The sequence below is a fragment of the Amblyomma mixtum genome, chromosome 8 (genome assembly GCF_055824585.1).
Source record: "Amblyomma mixtum isolate Tamu chromosome 8, ASM5582458v1, whole genome shotgun sequence".
Lineage (NCBI taxonomy): Eukaryota > Metazoa > Arthropoda > Arachnida > Ixodida > Ixodidae > Amblyomma > Amblyomma mixtum.
Window position 1 is genome coordinate 114,684,677 of NC_143019.1, and position 27,920 is coordinate 114,712,596.

At 46.2% G+C, this 27,920-nt stretch overlaps 1 protein-coding gene across 5 annotated transcripts; it reads right to left on the reverse strand.

The window, feature by feature from the left end:
• Window positions 1-5,116: 5,116 nt before the first annotated feature.
• LOC149334025 (uncharacterized) lies at window positions 5,117-27,920 on the reverse strand. Of its 5 annotated transcripts, XM_089556174.1 has the most exons (6): window positions 27,877-27,920; window positions 18,454-18,536; window positions 15,327-15,387; window positions 13,527-13,557; window positions 8,299-8,381; window positions 5,117-6,262 (listed from the first exon to the last, which is right to left on the reverse strand). In XM_089556174.1, exons 3-6 carry the CDS (start codon window positions 15,376-15,378, stop codon window positions 5,583-5,585), a joined length of 846 nt encoding a protein of 281 aa, XP_089412300.1. In that variant the 5' UTR covers window positions 15,379-15,387; window positions 18,454-18,536; window positions 27,877-27,920; the 3' UTR covers window positions 5,117-5,582. The 5 variants fall into 5 exon arrangements, with proteins under 5 accessions (XP_089412300.1, XP_089412302.1, XP_089412301.1 ...); XM_089556176.1 differs by lacking the exon at window positions 8,299-8,381; XM_089556175.1 differs by lacking the exons at window positions 18,454-18,536; window positions 27,877-27,920 and having other exon boundaries at window positions 8,299-8,351; window positions 15,327-15,390.

Genomic DNA, 27,920 nt, shown 5'->3' on the forward strand with positions numbered 1-27,920 from the left:
ACTTGTGAATTCCGCATGCCACGCAATTTGGATCGACGTGATCGTAATTGCCTGCACCGAATTCGTGTGGAGGTTAGCTTCACTAAATTTTATCTTCATAAAATTGGTGCGTCAAGTAGGCCTTTGTGCCCGATATGTGGTGTGCGCGACGATCTTCAGCACTTGGTCAGCCGCTGCCAAATCTTTGATCCCCATCGCAAGGCACTGTCAAGTGCTTTAGGACTCCGTCAGGACGGCCCCGTGCCCCTGGAGCATGTTCTTTCACCCTGGAGTGATGCGGCTTCGGCTGAGCGAGGGACAAAAGCACTCTGAGTTTTTCTTAGGGACACGGGTTTAGTGGACATCGTTTGATAATCCGGTGTGTTTGTGAGTGTGTGTTTATGTGTACCTGTGTGTTTGGTATGCTTGATGTAACCGTAATTTTTTCCCATTTTCACTTCTTTTCGCCTTCTTCGTTCACCCTCATCTGGAGTAGCATGCTAGGCTAATAACCTGGCACACCTCTGTTTTATTCATTAAACTCTCTCTCACTCTTGCCCTTGGCGCAGAGAGCGCTGAACACGATTCACAAGGTATTGTTACGGACCAAGAACAAGCGAGATTGCCAAAGCTCTCTGGTCAATACGAGTCACGCGCGAAGTCCCATTGCATCGAAAGATGCAAATTTTGCGGCAAGCATGGTCATAAGACCAAGGCTTGTCCACTAATCAAGCGGAAATGTTACAGGCATGTACGGCCAGGTGATTTAGCGAAAATGTGCGGCAACTGAATCAAGCAGAGAAACCGAAGAAAGTGATAGCAGCGCGTCACAAAAGAGCATCAATAAAGTTGGTGGCAGTGCGCGATATTAGCATGAAACCCAAAGGTCGCCACTATCCCTCGGGTTCTTCAGTTCCTAAGTGAACGCTGATCGCGTGCACGATGCAAGACCGCAAGTGTTTCCGACGATTGTGCTGCCAGATCGCATCGTGCAGTGCACGAAAACTGAAGCTGAAGTGCTTAAGTAACTGCTTGCTAGAAGCTCGGTGCTTCTTCGTGCAACATCTGCGAGTTTGTTGTTCATTCAGCGGGACATATTATTTGTGGAGAATTCAACGCTAACAATGAAATCTTGGGCAGCTCCCACAGGTGTGCGCCAGGTGCGAAACTTGACGACCTTTTCGCAAAGCATTAAATTGAGCCCCTAAACGACGGCAGTATAATATACCTCCGAGGTGTGACGGCTTCCAGCTGCATTGATGTGACCTTCGCAACAAGTGCCGCTGCTCAAAACTTGTCGTGGTGTACTGAGTTAGAAACACATGGCAGTGGTGTACCCAGTTCTCATATCCCCTGGTAATGCACAGACGTCACCATGGAGGAAACTTCTAATGTCGGCAAATTTGGATACCTCCAAGAATACAATGAGGAAGGGAATTGCAGCTCCAACCCAAAATGAGGAATTAGTCTTCACATTAGCTCATTGCCTGGACGACTCGTGGGTTTCGTACGGCGTGCGTGCTGAGCCCTCCAATGAGAAAAAGACGTGTCCGATTTTCGGCGCATAATCCTATTTTTTGAGTGATGCCACGCGCTCAAATTGGTACAACGATTCTTCGGAGTCTTCGCCTACTGATCCATTAAAAGTTGGCGGCACCCACGACTGCTGCAGGATAATCAGGGTCGACATCTGTGGCGGGGTTGTGGTGCTCGTAGCAGTGTATTTTCGGTGTCTGGTGCGGTCCGCAGGGTCCCGAACTAGCGTTGTGCCCTTTGGAGACGTCGGCAGGCTCAGTGAACGGGTGACACATCCTCCGGTGTGAATCGCAGAGGGCTGCCATCGCGGCTACGTGGACGGTACGTGGGCGGTTACCCGCACCTTAGAAAAGGTGCGGGTAACGTAGAAAAACTAAGAAGCCTTTTGTCCCTCGCTCAGCCGAAGCCGCATCACTACAGGGTGAAAGGACATGCTCCAGGGGCACGGGGCCGTCCTGACGGAGTCCTAAAGCACTTAACTGTGCCTTGCGATGGGGATAAAAGATTTGGCAGCGGCTGACCAAGTGCTGAAGATCGTCGCGCACACCACATCTCGGGCACAAAGGGCTACTTGATTAGCTAATTTTATGAAGATAAAATTTAGTGAAGCTAACCTCCAGACGAATTCGGTGCAGGCAATTACGATCACGTCGATCCAAATTGCATGGCATGCGGAATTCACAAGTGGGGTCGATATGAAGAAGGGGTCTATATTGACGCTGCGGATCCCACCAGAAAGAGAGTTGCGTCTGCCAGGATTCAGTAGTCAGAAGTCGCGCACCATCACCACTGGAAAGGGGTAGGGGGAAGGCAAGAAAGTGTCGCCACGCGTCGACCTCGCTTGACGATCGTTGCCTGCGAGGCCGCAGTAAGATGAAGACACCAACAAGATGAAGACACCTGAGCAGTCAGCCGAAGAAGCTCATGATTGAATCGGGGAGCCGAGCCCTCATTTTGAACAAGTGAAATTCGCTACTACTCACAGAAATCTTTGCGACATTGAGTCAACTGCCTGTGTTTAGGTGACCTCGGTAGCCTTACAAGGAGGCAACGCAGCCCTGCGGCTATATTGTCGTTGATGTTCGTTTTAAAACGTTGGCGGTTATCTGCTGTGTGCCTACTCAGCATTTTTGTGCTTTAAAGACGAAATGAGTGAGAAAGTTGCTGGACGAAAACAGTACTCAGCGAGCCTGAACATGCTCAGAAACCGCTGCTCTCGAGTTGAGTTTTAACCGAGTCCATTTATTGTTATCGTTGGATGTTTTTCTGTGTTGTTTGCTTAAGGCCATCCGCTACACCACCTACCGATGATGCGAAGATTCTCTCGATACGAAGGCCGACTTTGCGAGTACTGCATCAGTACATACAGCAAGAGCATGTTATAGTCCGTTTCAACAAGAAAAGAAGTGTTACATTACCATTCAGCGAATAGTCAGTATAGTTCATTTCAACAAGAAAAAAGTGTCAGATTACCATTCAGCGAATAGTCACGGGGAACAACTTCTGAGTACGTAGCAGGCAGCTACTGCCCGGTGAAATGTCTAGAAGCTTCACGAAAAGTCCGGCCCAAGTCTTATACGAAGGTTTTTTTTAGTCCCGACTAGGCAGTCTGGTGCACAACGTGATGGCGACACTAAACTGACTTTCTTTATTTACGTATGCAATTTTCAGTTCCAGTAAGGAAGTGTCGAAAGGACAAGCAAATATGTGCTCAAAATTAATAAAGGGTAAACTGGCATTTTTGTGCTTTAAAGATGAAATGAGTGAGAAAGCTGCACGACGAAAACAGTCGTCCGAGTCCCTGAACATGCCCAGAAACCGCATCTTTCCAGTTGAGTTTTAACCGATTCCATTTATTTTTATCGTTGGATGTTTTATGTGTTTTTTGCTTAAAGCCATCGGCTACATCACCTACTTATGGTGCGAAGATTCTCTCGGTAGAAGGGCCAACTTTACGAGTACTACATCAGTGCATACAGCAAGAACATGCTATATTCAGTTTGAACGAGAAAAGAAGTGTCAGATTACCATTCAGCGAATAGTCAGGATGTTACAGCCTGTTTCAACAAGAAAATAAGTGTCAGATTACCACTCAGCGAATAGTCACGCCCAACAACTTCTGAGTACGTAGCAGGCAGCTACTGCCCGATCAAATGTCTAGAAGCTTCACGAAAAGTCCGGCCGTCGGGTGTACAAAAGGCACTCGGGTGTAAAACGTAATGTGGGCACCAAACTTACTTTCTTTACTTGCGTATGCAATTTTTCAGGGCCCTCAGTGTCAGTAAGAAATTGTCGAACGGACAAGCAAATATGTGCTTAAAATTAATAAAGAGTAAACTGGGAGATGATTGTCAAGTTTGGTCACAGTTGTGTTTGAAGGACTGCCTGCTCATGCTGTATTGTTTCTTGCAAACGAATGTGTCACAGACCAACAGGACGTGGCTCATCGGGAGAGAGCAGAGCGGGTGTTCAGACAGCGCAGTAAGAGGCTCGTAGCACGGCTGTTGCTGAGGGTCCGTCGAGGTCTCGCTCGGAGCTCGGCCATCGGCGAACGAAGCCGACACTGGAGTTCCAGGAAGGGTGGCAAGTTCAAGGGCGGTGGTGCGGGTGCACTCTTTTTGAAACTGGAGAGTACAGGCCTGGCCTTTGCGGCGACGGCTATGACGGAAGTCTTTTGCGTTCCGTCCTGCCCTCCCGTACCACGCGGCGCTCCGAGAAAGCTTCGCGCGTTAATTCATCCCCTTTGCCCCGTCGTCGCCGCGTTTAGGAAAGTGTCCCAAATGATGAGGGGAAGGAAAAAAGTGTTCCGGCTGCCGGCCCGTCCGGGTTGAAGGGAGCTAAGGACAGTCAGGAAGAGACAGGCAGCAAAAGAGTTTGGGTGGTGTGTCTGCGGGCGTGGAGGGCTGAATTACCTCGCCGAGGCTTGCGTTCCATCGCACAAGGACCACCGCCATCGAGCCATCGCCGTATCGACAGCCACCCGAAACGGAGTCATCGCCTCGGCCCCCGTATGTGGACTGTCCGCCGTACTTTTCCTTTAACTGCCTCTGTAACATTTTATATACTCCTGCATTTAACGCACTGCACGCCTTACTGTTTTCTACGCTACAGTTGGATGACTGTACTTTTGTATTGTCCGCCACTTGCTTGTCGCGTTTCGTGTTCTGTATAGTTTCTGCTACTCCCTCTGTTCGTTTTTACGTTTTATTGTTTCTCCCTGCCTGTAAGTAAAGACTTGTTTTAAACCCTCAAACCCTTGAGTTCCTTCTCGATGACCGACGCACCGGCACACGTACACCACGCACGGGCTCACTGACCTGAGCAAATAAATGTTGTCCAACGCTCGCTTTTAGCCCACAGGGAAGAGCAAAGCTGCCCCCGTGCCTCAACGGCTTGCGCCAGGGAGCCGGTTGACGATCGATAGTTGTGATAGAAAGTATTGTTTTCTCTGCTTTTCCTGCATATGTGCAAGGTGTTCTTGAAACAGTGTGTTCTTTTTTTACTGCGGTGCATCAACAGCTGACTGTGGCACACAAAAGCGCAATGACGCTTAAGGGGTGTGGAATATATGTGTTGTTGTTCTGCAGAAAATAGAATTAAATTAAATTTAAAAATAGAAATGGCACCGTAGCTAACATAAAATTTTATTTTTTTTATTTACAAGATACTGCCGGCCTCAATTTGAGGCGTTAGGCAGGAGTGGGCATATCAATAATACATCAAGAAAACGAAGATAACAAAAAAAAAACATTGCAAGAATTTAAGTGAGAAGAAGAGACGAAATCCAGCAGTAATAATAGTAGCGAAAATAAAAGCGCGACAAAAACAATCAAGGCGCGTACAGGGCAGCATGACACAACCACGCATGCTCAATCACTTGAGCAAGAAACGAAAGGTACAAAATGCCAGTTAATGCGTTCTTGCATAACTGGAAACCTTCCAAATATCAGTGTAGCATTTTAAAAATAAAACTCGGCACTTCAAGTACCAGGATTAAATGACAAGCATTATTTTTTATTGCTTCCAGGCGTAGTACAGATGAACCATTGCTCCCAGACCATGGAACACTAACGCGCAGGAGTTGGGAGTGGTATGGCCAGCGGCACACCACCTGCAACACCCCAGAAACCGCTCGGGCTGTTCACCGGTAGGTGTCCTCCTCTACTCGCGAGCGGATGCTGTTGAGAATGCGTCGCTGCCGATTCCACGGTGTGACGAGGCAGGCCTCCGTTGGGGCTTGGGGTAGGGTTCATCTGGTGGTGTCCTCTGTTGGGGCTTGGGGTAGGGTTCATCTGGTGGTATCCCCTGTTGGGGCTTGGGGTAGGGTTCATCTGGTGGTGTCCTCTGTTGGGGCTTGGGGTAGGGTTCATCTGGTGGTATCCCCTGTTGGGGCTTGGGGTAGGGTTCATCTGGTGGTATCCCCTGTTGGGGCTTGGGGTAGGGTTCATCTGGTGGTATCCCCTGTTGGGGCTTGGGGTAGGGTTCATCTGGTGGTATCCTCCGTTGGGGCTTGGGGTAGGGTTCATCCGGTGGTATCCTCTGTTGGGGCTTGGGGTAGGGTTCATATGGTGGTATCCTCTGTTGGGGCTTGGGGTAGGGTTCATCCGGTGGTATCCTCTGTTGGGGCTTGGGGTAGGGTTCATGTGGTGGTATCCTCTGTTGGGGCTTGGGGTAGGGTTCATCGGGTGGTATCCTCTGTTGGGGCTTGGGGGAGGGTTTAGCTGGTGGTATCCTGAATTCCAGAAGCCTGTAAGATTGTTTATTTACACGAGAGAACCAAAAACTAACCAATTCTCATGCTAGTTTGTGTTACGAAATTAATAGGGTCACCTAACTCTATTGTCCCTTGGCAGTGCGATAGCATTAGAAGTGACATATAGCCTGTCAAATCTTTAGCTGGCGTGCGCGACGGCCGCTTTTTCGGCGCTGCTGCTCTTTACGACGAAGCAAACTTTCGGAAAGCTCTTTATTAAGCACGCGCTTAGTGAGCCTGTGCTTAGAGTTGATATTTTCGCAAGTTTGCTCCGTCACAAGGAGCACAAGCACGGGAAACGTGGCCGTCACGTACGCCAGCTAAAGATGTGGTCGGCTGTACCTTCCGGTCTTGGGCCGCCACTTTATTCCATCTAAATGGGCCTTCCCTGGTCTGGTGACGTCACTTACTTCCAGCCAATGGGCATTCTGTTGTCTAATGACGTCGCTTCCCTCTAGCCAATGAGCATTCTATGGTCTGGTGACGTGTCTTCATCAGCCAATGAGCGAATTTAGCATGCGATGACAATTTTTTCCTCCAATAATGCTTCCAATGCTATCACATTAAACGCGTGCCAGGCATTCAGAAGCTGCGGCACCTAGTGTGGAAACAGGGCGTTTCATTCGTGCGAAGTGAGATTAAATGTGCAATTCGGCTGACCAGTCGCGGGGACACGCTGCCCATGTGTTCAGCTGCGGTCGATTATGTTAGGAGACGGAATCCTGGCTGCGGCGGCCATATTTAGAAGCAGGCTAAACGAAGAGGCGCCTGCGTGCTGTACCATGTCAGTGCACATTAAAGAACCCGAGGGGGTAGAAATTAATCTGGCGTCTACTGCGACTCTTTTCCTCTCCCTCGTTTGACCACCTCGTTCATCCCCCCCCCCCCCAAATACGTTCACGTGTCCACCACTATTCACACATTTCCTGCGCCTTTCCTTTCCCTATAACCGCACCCACGACCTTAATACTGCTAATGGTATTGGGGTTCTAAACTCATAATGAAAGTATTTAACATAGCAATGACTGCGAGAAGCGAAAATGACTCAAGTGCGTCGAAAGAGGCTATTTTCGAGAGGGTTAACTGCGCAACTCAAGTATGTATACAAACTGCGCCATACACGAAAACAATGTGGGGGGGGGGGGGGGGGGAGAGCGGGGGGGCTTTCAGCTGGCAACGTAAGCCAAGTCGCAGGGCACAGGGAATAGCTGGTGCGTAATGGCCACCTCTCGTCGAGTTGTGGAAGTCACGAATTTTACTATTCAGCGCTTCTGATGCTGTAAAACCTTCAATATACCCTTTCCTTTGGGGAGCAATACAGTGAATGGTAGTTGTAACTTCTCCACACAATGTTATATTTACTGCTGCGTCAGCAGTGCATGCTGAACTCGATAACAATAAAGGCGAACGATGCCTTTAATGTCTGACATTCTCCACCTCCCCAGCTGTAGCATGCACAACATACGTGGCCGTCCATACATAGGAGAATAAAATTTAAATGTTATCTAGCTGTAGTAGGCCTATTCATTCAGAGAGTGGGCTAGGCGAGCTTAACTAGGATACATTGGCAGAACTGAAAGAGGCGAAAGTAGTAGACGAGAAAGTAGGTAGCCTCGATTGAAGCGGGGCTCCGTCGGGCGTCGGTGGAAACTCAGTTCCGCAGCAGTTATAAAATGACGTTTAGCGTTTGCATCTCCAATTGTTTTTCTCTGTTTTGACTCGAACACTGCGCTCGGCGAGAAAAGCGCACTGCAACTATTATTCACTGCTTGATCGGGCGTTTGTGCACATTTTTGCACCGCGCACGACTCCAGTGCTCCCTGCAAGGTGTGTTTTCGAAACGTAATCCTCTTTCTCAATCCTTGCTAGATTCAGTGACCCTGTTCGCACATGGGGCATAGAAAGCGACAACACTTTCGGTCAGATTTGTTAAATGAGTGGTTATGAGGAGGGTTGATGGTTGCCTTGTGTGTGTGACGCAAAGAAGGGGCCTATAATGCACGGTTTTGAGAGAAAAAAAAAATTATTACCTCGCACCACTGGTTCCCCTTCACGCTCAGGGTATCCGTCGCCAAAAGAATGCCTGTAATCCGGAAAGAGAACCCGCCGAAGCCTGGAAATAAATACCGAGCAAGGATTACTTATCCAGAATTACCAACACGTAGCTGGCCCAGGACAGGGTTAATTGGAGAGATACGGGAGTGGCCTTTATCCTGCAGTGGGCGTAGCCAGGCTGATGATGATGATGATGGTGGTGAGCAATCAGTCCATTGTCCAGCATGGCCTCAGCACTGTAGCCGCCCCTAGAGAATACTCATTTCATCGGCCGTGAAATTACAGCTAGCTAGAATATAAGTGAGTGCAAAATTTACCTCCGCCCTCACTTCTATGATTCCAAAGCCGGGCAAACCTCCTTCTCACTCTAACCGCCGCCCTATCTCCTTGACGTTATGCGTTGGTAAGACCCTTGAGCGAATGGCCCTGAGTCGAATCTCTATTTTCTTGAGGCCAGGGAATTCTTACCCCATTCTCTGCGGCACACTTGCAGCACACCTTCCTGTCACCTCCTCGCACTCAAGTTCATGCACTTGGGATCGTCAATGTTCGCAAGGCCTTCGACGGTGTTTGCCACGAACACATCCTTTCGGAACTCGCCTCCTTGGACTGTGGCTCCCGCATGTACTCTTTTATCCGTTCATTCCTCTCTCAACGTGTGGCTCGCTTTCGAGTTGACAACCATCTGTCCGACGCACACCACCTCACCCGCGGCACAACTCAAGGTGCTGTTCTCTCTCCTACGCTCTTCAATCTCGCTATGGCCCCTCTCGCCTCACAGCTAGCTGAAATTCCCGACCTGCATCATATATTTTACACCGATGACATCACTCCATGGTGATCATCTGGCTCTCCCGGTCACGTACAGGACACCCTGCAACGTGGCCTAGAACTCGACTCCTTTCTCAACACCGCTGGCATCTCTCCTGCTCCTGAAAAATCCGAGCTTCTCGTTCTCAACCATTCCTCCTACCAGCGCTCACACAACCACTTCGTCTATCTCCACCTTTCTGGCTCTCCCATTCCTATCGTCTCGCAGTGCAAAGTTCTTGGCTTCGCTTTGCATGCTGCCAAGAATTTGGAAGCCCTCCACCACGCTGTCACCACCTCCCCCTCGGTAACTCACCTCCTGCGGCGCGTGGTCCCTCGACGCGCAGGTCTCCACGAGGCTCATGCGTGCCGAGTTGCCCACGCGCTGGCCCTCAACAAGGTCCTGTCCTTTGCACCCTACGCTTCCTTCACTCAGACTCAACTTAGCGATCTCGAAACTGCCCTTGTGTCCTCTACAAGGCAGCTCTCAATCTCCCTATCACTACCTCTACCGCTAAGCTATTTGCAACAGGCCTTTTTCATCCTCCCCGTTCTCTTCTCACTCTCCATCGTGACTCGACAGCTTGCCCGGCTTTGCCTTACCCGTCAGGTCAACGGTTATTGACTCAAGCGGGTATCTCGCCCATTCCAACCTCCCCGTTTACCTCTCCTGCGGTTCCTGCGGCAACGCCCTGTACCATCTCCACCTCCCCGCTCCTGAAACCCACACCAGCGGGCCGTATCTACGTCCTCCTGATGCACTGTGCCTCGAGGTCCTCTCCATTGCGCATACCCTACAGTCATTTTTTATCCTTCATCTTTCCAAGAGTACACAGACTATTCAGAACTCACAAGCCGCTATGCACCTCATACAGAAACGCACCCTAACCCCTTCTCTTCAGCAGGAGGTCGAACGAGCGGTCTCCGCATTGCAGCCTTCCACCGTTTTCCTCCGCTGGGTCCCTGGGCATTCAGGGATTGACGGCAATGAGCTGGCCGATCAGCTCGCCCGCGACACACTTTTCCGGGCACCGTTGATCCCCTGGCCGGAGCCCTCGGCTGGCGGTGGCAGACTCACCCTTCGGCGCACCATAAAAGAGGTCTACCTCGAGCTCCGCCTCGACAAACGCCTTTACCCTCCCCCTCATTTTTCACTCACGGTGCCGGAGGCTCGCCTTCTTCGGCACATCCAGATGAGTGCAGTCATCCACCCGTCCCGCCTCTTTCTCTATCCTTATCGATCGGACCCTTCCTGTCCCAACTGCCCCTGTATCTATGCAGACCTGGCCCATTGCCTCTTCTATTGCCCGGCTGCTCATCATTAGGATTCTTACCCCCCCACCTTCCCTATTCATCACCACCTGGCTCGACTGCCTTGGCGCTGAATCGGGGGAGACTCAGCGACTTCTGGTCGCCCAGGCGGTCGACATGCTCGACCTGTAAATTATGGTCGAATAAAGGTCTTCTTCTTCTTCTTCTTCTTCTTCTTCTTCTTCTACTACTACTACTACTACTACTACTACTACTACTACCACTACCACTACCACTACCACTACCACTACCACCACTACTACTACTACTACTACTACTACTACTACTACTACTACTACTACTACTACTACTACTACTACTACTACTACTATGTTAGCGCTAATAGAACGGAAAGGTGGTGGTTTCTGCGGTATCGCCGGCTCGGCTCATCGAGGGACACGAGTCGTCTTCCTCTCCGAGGCCATATAAGAGGGGAGCGGGGCCATCTCATCGTGCTACCTTGCTAGGCCTACGTCTACCTCTACTTCAATTTCATTCCATGCTTTGAGTCACGCTTTCCTGCATATCTCGTTTTTGCTGCCGTCTTTGCTCTGAGCACAAACGCAGCGGTGTCTCCGAAATCCTCTTTTGTTGCGGAAGCAACACTACGCTAGGTATGAACGATTTCGCGGAGCCTTGGAGAGCCCACCCTGTGCATGCGCGAGACGTGAGTGGGAGCCAGTTACTGCGTAATTGCCTTTCCTCAAATAAAATTTTCATTTTCTTCATTTCGGCCCCTCTTTCTTCTTTCATTCCCACTACTTTCTTTCCTCTACGGTGCTGTTCAGGAGTCCACCGAGATGACAGAATTAGTGCGGCATTTCCATTCCACAAAAAGCGCTGCGTTCAAAGGACAAGCCATCGCGCCGAACAGGTGGTGGCGTTCGGTGGACTCCCTGGCAGCGTTACAACACGATGTCGCGTTCCACTCCTAAAGGCTAAGCTTAAGCGTTATTAATTAGCAGTTAATTAGTATTCAGTCATTGATAATCAATTAGCCATTAATTAGTAATTTGTCATTACTTAGTAATTAGTCATTAAGTATGTGGGACATCATCCAGTGGTGACGTCACCAGTGCCACAGAGGCAGTCAAAGTGGTGCGGAAAACGCTTTCGCCTCTACGCACTTTAGACAGATAAAGTGCTCCCTGAATTTTTTTCAGCGACGCCGTATAAACGATATGCGATACGTTGCTCCAGACAACTGAATCGTATCTTGGCGGCTCAGAGCATTCGGTGAGCTGCGTATGCTAAATTCCAGCTCACACTTAATTTCTTTTTTTTTTCAGCTCCCGAGTTTGGGGTGTTGACCAATCGGACGGATTGACGGTTTCGGGAGTAAATACAGTATTCATGTTCAGCTGACAGTAACCCAAGTTGTAAAACTCATTCTAGTCATTTCCGCTCTCAAAATCTAAATTGGCTTGTCAATTTAATCTTTTAACAACTATTTTAAGCGAGAATCGCAGCTAACTTTTCTCACGATGAAAGAGCTTCAAAAGTTTAGTGGAGCGCGGAAAAGATAGAAGGAACACGTAAAACGAGCAGTACTTTGCAAAATACTGCACTTTTGCCTTCATCAGCTTCGATGAAGTGCAGTGATTAATTAAATGTACCTCAAGACAGCTCAAGAAAATATACTGAGATTTTCCAAATTTTTCGAAGAAAAAGCTCACTAAACAGGAATTTTTCTGCGGCCTAATGGCGGGTGTTAGGTGAAGCACCGAACATTGCTTAATGGCAGTCGTGTTTTGACGCAGGACTGAAGACCCCTTGCTCTTGCACTCAAGGCAAGCTTATATATATTTTAATCGTAGGCACGGAAAAGGAAAAGGCATCGCAATAAGTACCCGCCGCGGTGGCTCAGTGGTTAAGGTGCTCGTCTACTGAGCCGTGGTTTCCGGGTTCAAACCCGACCGCGCATGACCGTGTTTCGATGGAGGCGAAACGAGAAAGGCGCCCGTGTGTTGTGCAATGACAGTTAACGTTAAAGAAAAACAGTTGGTCGAAATTGTTCGGAGCCCTCCACTACGGCACCTCTTTCTTCCTTTGTGCACTCACTGCTCCCTTTATCCCTTCCCTTACGGCGCGGTTCGGGTGTCCACCGAGATATGAGACAGATACTAGTTTAGTTTAGTTTATGCGTGTTTAACGTCAGAAAGAGATTCAGGCTATGAGGTACGCCATAGTGAAATTTTTCGGAAATTTCGACCACCTCGGGTTCTTTAACGTGCGCTGATGTCGCACAGCACACGTAGAATTTCGCCTCCGTCGAAATTCAGCCGCCGCGGCCTGGATCGAACCCGCGTCTTTCGGGTCAGCAGCTGAGCGCCGTAACCACTAAGCCACCGCGACAGATACTGAGTCGTTTCCTTTCCTAAACAAACAATTTTCATTTCTCATTGCAATAAGTCTTGCAAGAAACGAAACGGCGGGCTTATATTATCAAATAAAATTTTAACTCGAGATCATCTCGCGTTATCACGTTCACAAAAATACACAAGCCAAGAGTCAAAGCAATTCCAGCAAACCATTTCTTTTCCCGGCAGCCCGACAGAAAAAGCGTGGTCATATTTATCGCTTTGCTTTCTGGTGTGAACGGCGCTCTTACATTTCATTTTCCCGCCTGGTTTATGCCTCTGGAATTAATTTTGTTTCCTCTTGGTTAAGGTGACATCCACGCATCCTGCATTGCTCGCCAAGCTGGCTTTTCGGCCCCTTATGGAGTGTACTCAAGCAATCTTCCGTTATGTAAGTAAATGAGAAACCAGAAATGCACGAATCAAGCTAGTTGGAAAGCCCGGAGGCCACGAAGCCTGTTAATACCTGGGTAACCTTGCTTCATGACGTCCTACTGGAGAAAACAGCCTTCCGAAATCGCTGAGCTCGACTCAAAAGCTTGCTTTCTTGTGTACGATTGCGAACTGTATATTAATTTCGTTTTAAGACATTCACTGGGAGTAGGCTCCCGCGTTGTGTTCTGGAGTTTTCTTACTGTGTTAATCTTTTTTTTTTGCGCAGCCTTTCTATATTCTGGACTCCTTCGCAAAAACCGCTCAAGTAAAAAAAGATTTCAACTCACAGTTTGTCTAGAAATGCGCAGCCATCTGTATCTGGAAAAAAAAAACGAACAATTTGTTCGCTTATGAAAATAAGCGTAAAACATTGGCCTTAACACTGTTATTCTGCAGACATTTTCGGTATGCGATCATATCCGTATATTGCAAGTCATTGGGAAAAGCAGGCTTGGTTACAAACTACTGACAAATGCGCGTACCAAGCTTTCGCAACATAGTTGCTCGCAACTGCCCAAACGCTCTAATTACGCAATGTGGTTATACAGACTGCTGCACAGTTGATGCCTTTTTATATCTGATTGCATGTTAGACCTGTGAAAACCGTAACAAATGAACACAGAACGAAGCATGAAGCAGTAGCCGCAGTGGAAAACTTTACAGGCATGTGCGTCAGTTCACGTAATAATCTGGCTTGTCCTAGCTGTGTAATGAAAACTGCTAGCTAAAGCGTCGTTAAGAGGAGTATATCAGAGTTGGCGAAAAGAAAAAAAAACCGCTTCACTTCCATCTGGAGTGCCTACCCCATTTTGACGAATACCAGAAAACTGACCTTCCTCGCTACGAACCCAAGCAACAACACTGCACGTGCGCCGACTGCAGCCCTGTGGTTCGATTCTTGCTAGACTACGTGGGAGCCCACCCTCGAGTTCTTAATCAGTTGAGCAAAACCGTTGCAGCTCTTTATGTCACAAAATTCATGCTTTGTGGGGAAGCTCAGCTTTCTATGGGCTCATATATGCGTGGCATGTTGTCAACATAAAGTCGACAGTTGTTTTCGCAGACGTTTACCGCCGCGAAGTGTTGTTAATTTCTCTCAGCTTTTATTGCAGTATACATTTTAATCGTACCGCTAGCATTATGTGAAAAATAATTGCAGCTTAATTGTATTATTTCATGGGATCTCAGTCCTCGAAATTCCCTGCGGTAACTGATGAAACCAAAACCTTGACAACAAATGCTGCCATGGGCAACATTTCTGGCGTTTCATTTTGCTCCGTTATCGCCAGTAGTTGCAGTGTTATGCGTGGAGCGTACGAGATTACACATTCCTCGAAATTCCTTTCATTCATTAGCCCTCCATATTGTTCTTTTCTCCTGTAGTAGGGAAAGGACACTAGAAGAGATTAACTGGCTGCAATAAATTTCGAGTCTTTGACTGGCACTTACAGAGGATGCGAAATTATCATCTTTCTAGACTGTCGATGAACAGTGCTTTCAACAGCCTTTTCCTACACTGCTGATAATAAAAATACGTGCCGTTCTGTTCTTGCTGTAAACAAGATTTTATTTATAGTAAAGCGAAGCCAATCGTCACAGCTTTCGATCAGATGGTCCTCGTCCGGAAGAACTGTCAGTGAACAGCAGCATGTGCCGCCTACTTTGCGCAGATCATGTTCGGGCGCCAATCAGCACTATCCGTTCCGAGTCCTGATCCTCGTTCTATAAGTTGCTGTACAATTTCCGCAAGGAAGCCTCGTTTCTTACGGTGCATATAGGATTATTTACGCGCAGGTGCCACGCACAGTATGAAGCACTTGCTTCAGTTCCCTTATGTTCAGATCTGTAAAGTAATGCATATCGGAACACTCAAAGACGCGCCGTTGTTCTCTCGCTGAAGTCCTTCAGGTATCCTGTTTCGCGTTGTTAGTGTCCCGAAGGTTTTCTGTTAAGGCACCTATATAATCCGGTCAATATTAGTATTCCTTTCGCTTTTCTCATTCTGACACTGGCTTTCTTTATGTGCTCGAGATTTCGTGCCACACATTATTCCGCAATGTCAAAGCAGAAGTATGGGCTCTACTTACGGCACACGTTGACAGCAGCCACCAGGATGGCGAAGAGAATACACGCTTTCATATTGTTGACCTGAAAAGAAAACACTCAGCTCAAATAACTTAGCAAGGAATTTCACTCTATTGATTTCTACTGCTTAAATACATGATTTGTTTTCCGGCGGGATAGTTGGTGCTCTACATTCATCTCCGAAACTGCGAGAAAAAACAGGGCAGAGCAAGGGACACACACACAAGCTCAGTGTGGGTGTCTCTTGCTCTGTCCTGTTTTTTTGTTCTCGTGCAGTCTCAAAAATGAATATAAAGACATGAGGTGAGAGGAAAACAACAGTTACATGAAAAATTGGGCAGATTCTGCTTCTTATTTATTTATTTATTTGAGCATACAGTTAGTCCCTTCTTGGGAAGGTTACAGGAGGGGATTTATAGGCAACAAAGATGCAAGTTAACAACACAATAATACAAAAGCCAGCAATCAGGTTTAAAAGACAAGAAATCAGCCTTCATATGCGGACTCACATAGAGTGAGAAACAGAAGACGGAAGATAGCCAACTCCGGCCTTCAAAACAGGTGTTCAGACACGTCTCAAAGTATTCCTTAATACAATCATACACTGGGCACACGATCAAGTGAACAAAAAAACATAAGACCAATACAGACTGTGGATGGTCATCAAGTCTGGCTTGATGACAAAACTGATGAGTCTGCAAGCTCAATGAATTTTTGTAAGGAATGCTGCGCAGTTATAGATTTATCTAGGGTGTTCCATTCCTTTACTGCTCGGGGAAAGAAAGAAAAATAACACGTGTTCTTAGCACAAAAGCATTCATTAATCGTATAATCATACTTGTGACGTGTTTCTCTAGAACGGTTAAATATAATGTAAGTAGCAGGATCCATGCTGAATGCGTTATCAGTTAATTGATATAAAAACCTGAGTCTATGGAGTGTTACGCGACTCTATAATGCGTCTAGGCCTGCGCGGGAAAGCAGCTCGCTGAGAGAGTCAGTGCGCCGGTATATGTGGTAGATAAAACGAACCGGTTTTCGTTCTTATATACCAGATGTGGCCGGGAAGACATTAATTAATTTTCAAAATTATTGTCACGTTCTTAACCAGCGGCCGAGGGTCAGTCAACAGCGGCGTAGCCCAGGACGTGCGCTTCCAGATCACTTCCACACACATACTTCCTCCTTTTCTTGAAGTGCGCTTTCGTCTGCACGAGCGCTGGCGTCAATATGCTATTTAGAGTAAGAGTATGGCTTGCGTGGCCTAGAATTACGAGCGTTGGCGGACACCGGAAAGCCGGTGAACTGTCTGAAGTAATAAGCTGGTTAACTCATTTCTGATAGTCAACTTTTTCATTAACACAGCTAGGCAAAATTGGTTGCAATTAGAGACTTGTAGCCGGTCGTTATAGTAACAGCCGTATCTGCTTTTACAATTTCGAAAACCCAGTTATCCTCGGCGCAGTCGCCCGACAAATTTGGCTACATCGTGCCAAAATACATACGCTTTCGGAAAGTATGCAGGCAAAGCAGCCTTTCCATGCAACTAATCACAAAATCCAAATTTTGTCGAGCGACAGCGCCAACGGTAATCGCGTTCTTATATTCTAAAAACTGATCATGCTATTACTGACGACCGGCTATAAATCTCTAATTGCAACTAGGTTAAAAGGTTGATTATTAAAATTAGCAACCAGCTTACTACCTACTTAAAACAATTCACCGGTTTTCTCGTGTCCGCCAGCACTATTAACACTATCCTCAAATAGCCATATTTTTTGCCTCGGAAAGCCTTTCTTTTAGGTTTTAGAATTACGTTGCCATCTCTGAAACACCTAGTATAATAGTAGCGAACCCTTGTAATTGTTAAATACATTGCCTCGACAACGTAGTTTTAGATGAATAATCGCGAGAAGCTTTTTCAACTTATGTTTACCCTATACGCTTTATGAGTAAACTGCCGCCATCATCGGTAACCAATAATTCAGTAGACTATATCGGCATGTGCGAGAACAACTCACCAGTCTGTGCAAGAGCGGAGCTTCAAGCACCACGATTTAATTGGATGCGTCATTTTTGTTCCAAACGGTCAAATGAAGGCTTCGAAATGAAATGTGACCCTCATTTAGAAACCAACTCACTGGAAAAGGGGTTCATTTCTAGTGCATGAATGCATTTGGCGGCGACAATTTCGCCTCTCCTTGTCCGCTAATCCTTGTCTGTTGTAAGTTTGACTCTTGTTTGACTTTAAAGACTTTCCGTGCGGTATTTATGGTTGGTATTTTCACTTACCTACACCACTCGAGGTTCAGCGGACGTTCTACATTTGTTTAAAAAATTTTCCTTATAGCGCTACTTGGTTTACGTACTGTCCAATGCATTTTTCAATGCAAAAAGCAACCCTTCATTCCCCTAAGTTGAAGTGCGTTGCACACTTATCACACAGCGCCATGGTGTTTTGCTTTGGTGTTATCGTGGGCAGCGGCTAATTATTACCGCGTTGTCTGTCAGCCGGAGGAGAGCCGGAATCACGTTGTTGGGTGCACAACTAAAAGATGACATCATACATTAGTTACTCTAAGATAATGGAGTGGACGAAGTGGCTGAGCAGCGTAGTGTGAGGGCTTGATTGCTGACTAATCGTGTAACATATATTAATTACTCGATGTAGAACGATGAAACGAAGGGCGACTTCGGCGGCGTCGGACGGCAGCTCGCCAAACACTGATATTTTACAGAGAACATGAGAAGTGTTGGTTGCTTAAGTCTAAAAAAACTGGTGGCACGATATCAATGAAGAGCTTCGCAAACATTTCGGTAAACCTGCCGTGGTATCTCGTTGAGCTCAGAACATCTACAGGCCGAACCCTGGGGCTTGTAGTGGAGGAATCCTTTTGATTCTATTAGCGAGCTGCGAGCGCACTTTCTTACTGGAAGAATCTAAAGTGAATTGCTGGGATTGGTATTGCGTGAGACGATAATCAGCGGCCCCAGGTTAAAAGGAAAAAAGTCGTTAAAGGAACATCGAATAGCCGGGAAGCAACGCGAGAGTGCGACATTAGCAAGGCAGTCAGCTGAAAACGCTTTTCCAAAAAACTGTGCAAAGCAGGAACAGCGTGAAATGCATACCTGCACAGACGAGCTCCAATGAGGACGGTCGTTGAGTACCGGTGGTTTGGGGGCCTTTTATGGGGCCGTCCTTGCGTGAAAAACTGAAAGAGGGCCGGAAACCAAAGAGGAAATGAAATGCTAGAGTCTCTGCTTTGCACCACTATCAGGAAGCAGTGCCGCACTATCGTGAGAGCCGGACGGTTATTCGCGGTTCTCATGTTCGCGGCAAAGGAGCTAGATAATTTGATATCAGGGAGGACGTTCTGTGCTGATTCACCTGATTCACGGGGCTTTCTTGAGGCGGATCATGAACCGCGAGGCACTCGTTTGCGCCATGGGCGGCGCTGATGTTGCAACAGCGCTTCTTGCAACACGGTTCCGAGTGCTCACAGCATGTAGCTCTCGTTTCCAGAAAATCAGGAAGTAGACTTGTATTGCTGACTGGTGAACAAATACGCTGATTATCCCAACTACGTGCCCAATACATGCGGTTAACAGATCAGGCTCTCTCCAGTTGAAACGTAGTGATGAACGCAGTGATTAATGTTTATCAAAAGCTAGTTTTTGTGTTACTCCAAAAATCTTTCTTCTCGATGGCAAAGCGCGTAAAAATCTTCGCAGCCAACTTTGGAGCTCAGTTGGTCCTCGTGAATAACAAAATAAGAAACTTGAAATGCGTGCGGGCGCTGGCCAGTGTACGTATTTGTATGAGTGGAAACTAAAACAAATAGTAATTCGAAAATAATTGCATTGCTCCCCATACCTTTCCAATTGACCCTGTCCTCTGCCAGCTGCGGCCACATTATCCCCGCAAACTTTTTATCATGCTTTATTTCGCCATGTACAGTTGGAATATAGGTAATTGTTTCCTTGACTTGCGGGCTGCACTATAAATTAAGAAATTGGGTAAGCACCCAGCCCTATAGTCTCGAGGTTAGCGGTGGGTTCTTGCAGACATGTATGCAAAGTTGTTTTCTCGGAGTGGTCCATAAAATAATTTCTCCTTGTAAGTTATGCATGCGCTCCAGCACTGATGAATTCGTTTCTCTTGTAATTTTTTGCTATACAGCGTTTCCGAATATTTCACTTTATCTTTCACGGCAACCCTTGCAAGCGTTGCCTTCTATTATCACCATGATGTCTGCTCTTTATTCTTTGCGTTCTTCTGTTGGTTTCAATACTACAGCCTTGCGGTGCTCGACAGATTAATTATGTGATGAGAGGAGGAGTGGTGCGATTTTAATTATTTGGAAATTGTGCTTCACCGACATAAGAGGCGGTGGGCTTCCAATATTGAAACCTCTCCTTGAACTTGACTGGCATCCCCTGCAGTACAACTTATTGGCCCGACATTGGAAATGTATTGGCAGACGCCAGTCGTACACAGGACCAGCGTGGAGCCATTCATTCCAATACTGGCCCGATTGTCTGCCCTGCTTAGTATGGAACTTGGTAGCACGTCTTCGGACATAATCGTGTAACCAGATTTTGTCATTCGTTTTCCCTTTCTTTCAGGGTCAATAGCGTCACGTCCACAAACCCACGTGACTAATTATTGTGTTTAGATATTTCAGTTTGCAACCATTTCCACACTATGTACGAAATTTTGGGCTGCTGTTCTGCATTGAAAGCCGAGCTAATCGGCTTTCTTCAGACCCGAAGAGGCTATTCAGGAGGCAAAAATGGTCGTTTTCGAAGAAAAACGGCGTGGAAACGAATTGCGAGCAAGTTTGTCTCTGCGTTTACGGCACCCTCTGTACTCTGCATGTGCGCGCCGTTGGTTTGGTCTGGGCTCCTGCTGGTACAAAATGTGCGCTAATGACTTCAGCTCACATTAGAAACTTTTTTACCAAGCCCCGGGGTGCGATATCGAGCCTGACATCAGAAATGGAAGCGGAAAAATCATTTTTGCGATGGGCACCTCCGCGTTTGACGGGTTCTATATTATTGTGTCTCTTCGTTTGCATGACTGGCAAGCATGACGGCTTTAATATCTTCTTCAGGAACTGACTCGTCCTGACGTAAATCACTCAGAACAATAAACACAGCTGACAAAATAAAAGAATTTTGAGTAGTGATGTGTACATTTCAGAATATTCATTATACAACAGCGCTGAAGACAAGGCACAAAACGAAGAAAAGACGACAAGAGCACTGACCTTCAACTGAATTTTAATACATGCTTGTGTCCATTTTAACCCCTCCTGCCAAGAAAAAGTTTAAGAGAACATAACTTATCAACCCATATTACTACCTATGTTTCCGCAGAGCCGCCCTCCTAAAACACCATCTCACGGCTGACAAACACTAACAAATGAAAGATACTAACTAAGGAAAGGTACAGGAAAGATACTAACAAAGGAAAGACACTGTTCCTAGATTTATAATTATATCTCCAGCCCCGGCATGTATGCTGGAAGTATTGCCCTCGTTCGGCCAAGCGTCTGCTCAGCTATCAGTCCGGCCATCCAAAGTTGGTTCGGGATGGCTCTGCCTTGTCTTGTATCCGCAGGGCTTTAAGTAGTTCTTGTCTGCATCAAGTCGCGGGAAGCGTGGGCGATCTGCTTGCCAGGCTCCGGGACGCAGGTTATCCTAGCATGGTGATCGCAGGATTGTGAAGAAATATTGATTATCAAGAGCAAGTGTGAACAGAACCACGTGCCAAAGGAACCTTATCGTAAAAAGCTTGCCGTATTGCTATACGTACATGCTTTGTCGCACAGAATGAGAAAAGTGGCTGAGGAAGTACAACGTTGTACTTGTTTTTTCTTCGAGCCGAAAACTGGGTAATATCTGCCCAGCAGTGGGGCCAAGGCATAGTAGTGGTGGGTTTGGGTTGTGCAGTAAGCGTTCTCTACCGTATTCGAATTTCTTGTGGCGGCTACTACGGGGGTCAGAAGGGTCGTTGTTTAAACATCCGCCTCATGGAAGACAATAATTCGCTAAGCAGAGGCACCGGTTCTAATCTTCCTATTCATTATCGGGAAAAAAATCACACCTGCAACCCATCGCTCAATCAATCATCAGTTATTATGAGAACAAAAGTAACTGCGCAAAAGGACGGGACAAGAGTTGACGTCATTTTTTCTGCACCTTGCAAGTTGTCGCGTTTGTGCAATTTGGCGAGAAAAGATAAGCAAAAGAAGGTTGAGTGTGGCATTAACCACAGGAATAAGTTCGTACAGTGTACATGCAATGTAATTTATCAGATTCCCCTGAGTTGTGGTAAGTTCTACATAGGGCAAACTGGCCGCTGCGTCAACATTAGATTATTAGAGCACGCAAATTCCTTAGAAGATTCAAGGGGGCAGCATCTGCCTAAGCATTGTCACACTTGCAAGCATGATGACAGAGATTGTAATCCGCTTTTCTATAGGACTAAGATTATCGGACGCTCGAGGGATAAGAAAGAACGAGAAATTATCGAGGCCTTGGAAATCGCGAGGTTAGGGCCTGATAAGTGTATTAGCGATGCTTCCGTACACCTGTACCGCAAGGAGTTCGAGTTCCTTGATTCCACGAGATGAGTATCCCTTCTGTTTTTTGTTTTTGTTTTTTTTTGTGGTTGGTGCGCATGCGCTTTGCTGCTGAAGGAAAGAGGAGTTGATGGAATAAATCAGTTGTCAGTCTGCGTTTGTCCCGTGTGGTTCTCTTTCTCTTGTCCCGTCCTTTTGCGCAGTTACTTTTGTTCTCATAATGTCGTACCAACTAGCCCCTCACCGCACTCTTCTAGACATCAGTTATTTTCGCACAGAGTAACGAGACCATAAGGGAGGTGGTTGAGACTTATCTTATTACATAGGGCAGTTTCTCTTGCATCAGCCAACTGTCATTATCACTTAAAAGCCGTGAATTCAGGTTGCTGGAGGGTGCCTTTGAGGAAACATAGGTAAGTAATCTGTTAATAAGTTAGGTTCTTCTTAACTTTGTCTCGGCAGGAGGGGCTGAAATGAATACAAGCATCCAATAAAATTGAGCTGAAAGTCACCGCTCGTGTCGCCTTTCTTCTCTTCGTTTTGTGCCTTGTCTTCTGCGCTCTTGTATAATGGGTCGTAACCAACTTGGCTAGCTTTCTGTCCTTCCAAACATTTGAGAAAAACAATTGTAAACTTCCCTGTTAATCTTAACCCGTGGGAGGGCAAGTGTTAAGTCAATATCGACTTCGTGAGCGAAATGGCAGCATCTGCACGCGTCAGAGGAGCAGTGAGACCACACATGCGAACGTTCCGCGCGCTGTTTTCGTTAATTATCCCCTTAGAAGGATCTGGGTTTCGGCTAGCGGGCAGTCAACATGAAGATCCATAGTGCACAAAATTCAAAGGCCAAGCACAAGTTTATGTTGTTATGTTGTACTCATATTAATTAAGTCCACAAATACGCATCCGAAAAAAACAAGAAGTAGTGTTCTTGTGAAGAGCCCACCTCCGCCGAAAATGGGAGGACTCGATACTGAGTCGAAAGCTTGACCATCAAACCACGCATCTGTCGGCGACATCAAATGTTCGCTTAAATATCAATGCGCGGAGAGCACCACCATACGCAAAAAAAAAATGTCGTCGAATCGTCGAACAGGCAAATGGCAACGAAGTCTAGCGTTCTTGGCGTTTGTCTCTGATGGCTAAAGCTCAAATCCCTCCAACTCTGTAAGGATTGATAACATTCTCTTTGGAGAACCGCCGTGCGTGTTCCCATTGCGTATCCAGTTCAAGACATGGCTTACGGAACGCTGTTGCTAACTATTTCAAGTCCTCTCAGATGTAATATCTCAGATATATCTCCGAGATATATATCTCAGATACAAAATGCGGGACGCCAGAAACGCCTTTTTCCATGCCAAGGCCATCCAACTCAGATTTCAGGTTGGAAGAGCATTTCACGCGTCACAAAAAGTATACAACCGTTTTTAAGAGCTCCAAAAAGATGTTATTCTATCAAGATATTTCTGACACAGTAAGCAAAAATACATCAAAATTGTGGAATGCGCTAGCATCTGTGTTGTCTTTCTCTACCCTGTCGTCCTTGTTTTTTTAGCGCTACTACTATGTCCTCTCAAGCCCAGGACACGGCAGCCGTTTTTTTTTCCACGAAGTTCGTGCGGCCGGAAACGTCGTGGCGGCGCGACGTCCGGCCGGAGATATATGAAGAGGATAAGCGGCGGCGCGCCCCCAAGTATCCTTCATCGCGAAAGCAAATGTGATCAAGTGGCAGATACCACTGAGTGGGGAGCTCTTTGAGAGCAGCTACGCTGACTCTTCTGTTAAAATCACGAAATTGCTCATTGCGACACTCCTGTACTCATTTCAGCGCGCGTGCATAGGTATCTATAACGATATACGAGCTTTATGCTTGCCGTCGCGTACTTCTGGATGCCCGCTCAGCCGCGGATACCACGGGCTGTGCTTTTGTTCGACACTTTCGCTTCGGTCGCGTTCAAATCAAATTTTGACTGCAGGTAACTCAGCTACCATAAAACGAATTAAGAAATTTCTTGCTTGAGGATATTTGCGAAATGGCGTCCTTTAACATCCTAGGCATACCGTAACTTTATTGAGAGCCCATTCAGAGCCCCTTTAAAGCAGCCATAGGACCAATAAGGCGTATACTAAAAATAATATTTACCCAGTGCTTTATTAGGAAGCGAACTTGAATATCACTGCAATATTATCCGGTGTTCAAAAGTGGTAACCTGCACTGATCCATCACAGTACCTCGCAATATCTTTTGTGTACATTGCCTGCAAACTAATGGAACCCATGACTTATTCTGAAGTCGCCTTGTACCTTGATAGCAACGCATTCTCCTTCCCTTCGCTTATCAACAGAGACTATCGCTTGGGTCTCTCTTGTAAACCAAAGCTTTTATTTTAATTCAGCTCTGAGCTCCCTTTGGACTCTGACTCATTATTTCCAGCTAATGAATTTTTAGGCTCTTCAAAGACATTCGAGAGTGTTCAATTTACGACTCTCGCTCTTCTCTCAACCTCGATCGATAAATTTTATCTCGGATTAAACCCTTCCTCATGGACTGCTCTTTGTGCAAATCTATTGGAGGGCCACCTTCAGCCGCAGCCGAGGTACTTCGTGGGATTCAGCGTGAATAACGGCTTGGTGAGCTTGCCTTTGTCATCTCTATTGACGACCTCCCCATGCGCTATTTATTTGTTTATTTATTTATTTATTTATTTGAACATACTGCAGGCTGAGCGCCCAAGCAGGAGTGGTATACATTTACCTAAAATCCAAAAAAGCATGAAAGCACAAGTTACAAAACACATCAACGCATTCATATTTCATAATTAATACGCCTGTTCGCGAAAGATTGCGTCCCTTACCGCCGAATCTGTTCTCAAAAAGACCAGATCATTTTTCGGGCCTACCCAGGTTTAACAGATGACAGGCATACCAAGCCGCTGGCGAAGCTCAATATCTTTGAATGCAAATAAGTAAGTTTCCCGCAAGCACTGTAGTGCCGCTGACGCGTACCCATCAAAACTGAGTAAAAATTTCACAAGCGCGAGGATATCGTTACCTCGGTGTCTTAATCGCCAGTAATTTAATCTGGTCGGAAGATATCATGAAACTGGGCGCTGAAAGCTCAGAAACACCAGGCCTTATCAGAAGAACATTATGTTTGTCACCTCAGGCGTCCGTGAGCTGGCATAAGCAACTTTTGTTTTGAAACGAAGCTTGAATGCGCGTCTGCAATTTGTTGTCCATATCAGGCTTGCTTAATTAATGCATTCGACTTTGTTCGGAACAACGCACCTCGCTTTATATTTTCAAACTATGAATGTAATGTCAGTGTGATAAATATAAAATCAACAATTGATCTTCCTGCACTCCTCTTTCCTTGCCAGATATCATGAGCAAGCGTACTGCACATGTTTTTCTCCAACTTCAACCATCCGTGGCAATCAATTATTCGCCCACATGTACGTACTACGTCACGTCGTTTAATAATACAGTGGGGATACAGCCGCTGCAAGGGTCAACTTCTTTTAAAAAGTCATTTTCACCCGCACCAAATCATTAGTTGAATGGACTAAGAGATCAAATTTTCATTGAAGGGAATCGTGTTGAATTTAAAGAGAGGTTAGTGTGTCTATTTCAACATTGCAATTATGCAAATTGCCTTTCGCAAGCTATCTGTTCACACAGTCGAGCAACTGGCTGACTTAGTGTTTTAGGTACATTTTACAAAGACACCTCACCTCCAGCACGCCTCCTCTCCCCCCCGCCGTAAAAAACTCTTAAAGGTTGAATAAATCAGGATGAGAAAAGGAGTCAAGGGATGACAAAGTTCTAGATTTTAATTCACTAAAACATGTAAACAAGGTTCTTCTTTACACTTCTTGCTGCATTATTGAAATCGCGCTTTAATTTGTACTAGACACACAGCCATCTTGATATTATCTTTGTTTTTGTTGAAATTATTTATCTAATAAGGCTGCTGTTTTTTATAAATACTGAGATATGTAAAACAAGACGTTGATAAAACAGTTTAAAAATCAAATTAATATGTTTGGTGACTCAAAAACATATCTCGCGCAAAGTTCTAGAAACAACACATCTATAAGTATTGAGAGCGAGTAACAAATTCATGCGAGATACATATTATCGTTTGCACATGTACCACAGTTTATAAGAATGGTTATCATTTGTGTTTCGTAACATTGATGGTGTAGCAGACAAAAGAGAGCCTACTGCAAGGCTAACCCTTTCATGACACTGTTTAGAAACCTGATCACTGCGACTGATATCAGACACGCGAATTTTTTTGCCGAATGTAAATAAATAATAGCCAGCTAAGCGAACAACGTATTTCAAAGAAAAGAGGAACCTATGAGCAATAGCTGATAGCACCTGCGTGCAGCCTAAGCTTGGTTTAAGTGCGTCTTATACGTAAGCGGTGATTCACAACATGCCCGCGGCGCGAAGCAAAGGACAATCTAGAACGTCTTCGCGCCCTGAGAGTCCAATGCGAAGCCCCGACGTAGTGGTGCAATGTGTGGCGCGGTGATAAGTCTGTGGCTTCTAGTTTCCCGCTACAAGCTCCGAGTGCACGAGGCCACTCCACATGTAGCGATAGCAGCGGCGGAAGGGCTGCAGCAGATGCCTCCCTTTAGGTCAGCGGCTGCTAGCGGCGTTGTGCTTGTTTTTTTTTTATGGGAGATCCGACAGTGAAGGCAGTACTGGGAGGAGTAGACTGGAACGGCCGACTTGGTGTCAACTTCTCCAAGTGCACTTCGCCCTGTGAAATTTCATTCAACTGTAGGATACAACTTAAGCCTGCAGTGAAGCTCTACCCACATTCAGCCTCCGAGCACTGAATTCTTCCACGACGAAACAGTAGACCGCTGCTTGAACGTTTCTTGTTACCTAAACAAGAAGCTTATCTCAAGGAAAAAATTATTAGATAGGTGGATTGTTTGATATAGGCAAACATTAAAAAGCTGATTTCGTTTACTGTTGAGATCTGCCGGTGGAGTAATCCAGGACGCCGCAGACCGCAGCCTAGTGTTAGCAACTGCTGTTTTTTTTTTAAGTTGTATCCTACTATAGTGCTATGGTGCTACAAGGCGAAAGAAAAAGAGTTGTTTGAAACCGGTGTCTATGAAAGTCGGTGAACCTAATATAAGCGAAACGTTTTCAACACAATGACCAATTTGTTAACCGAACAATCGTTTTCATTTCTGAAAAGTTCTTTCATTGCGTTTTTTTTTGGCAGCGGGGAGAAGAAGGGGGGGGGGGGGAGGGGCTAAGGCACTTGCAATAACTTCACAAAAATACTCAAGCATTACAGCTAGAAACAATTATGAAGAAAAAGTGCTAGCGGGTCAAGCAGGACAGCTTAGTGTAATATCCTCTTAGTGCACTTCCTGCACCCTTAAAATAAGCACATCAGCAGCAAAGTAGTATTATATACTATAATGCAGGAGCAGGTGCGAGTTCAGCTGTGTTTATTTTTGTTTTCGAGTTAGTTTTCCAGTGCTGTTATCATTCAGTTTTATGCGCTACTTTTTTGCTGCTTGTCTGTTTTTTCATGTTTTTTTTATTTTCTTCGCTTTCTTGGAATGTTGTATTATCGTACATTTTACCTGCTTGGTTTTGCCGCTTTTCAAGTGTTGTTTTGGTTTCTGGTGTTGTTGTTGTTCCCCCACTCATCTCTGAAATTCCTCGGCGCTTCAGGATACTGAAAATAAATAAATAAATGCGCTGAGGCACTATTATCTCCTGAAGAGCAAATGAAAGCGAGGGTGCTTAACACTTCTGCTTAACAGTCTTCGCATCTTCAAAATGAAATTAGCCTCCTCTAGTATTAAGCTTCCCCTAGCTAAGAGCTCGTTATTTTGCTGTTCGTGGCTGAAGTGTCCTGTTCCCATTTCAATTCCTGCTGATAGTGCGTTCCTGCCGGCCCAAGCTATTCGTTTTCAAAGCTTACCTTCCAATCGCGAGACATCTGGGAATGCTGCGCCAAGGATTGAC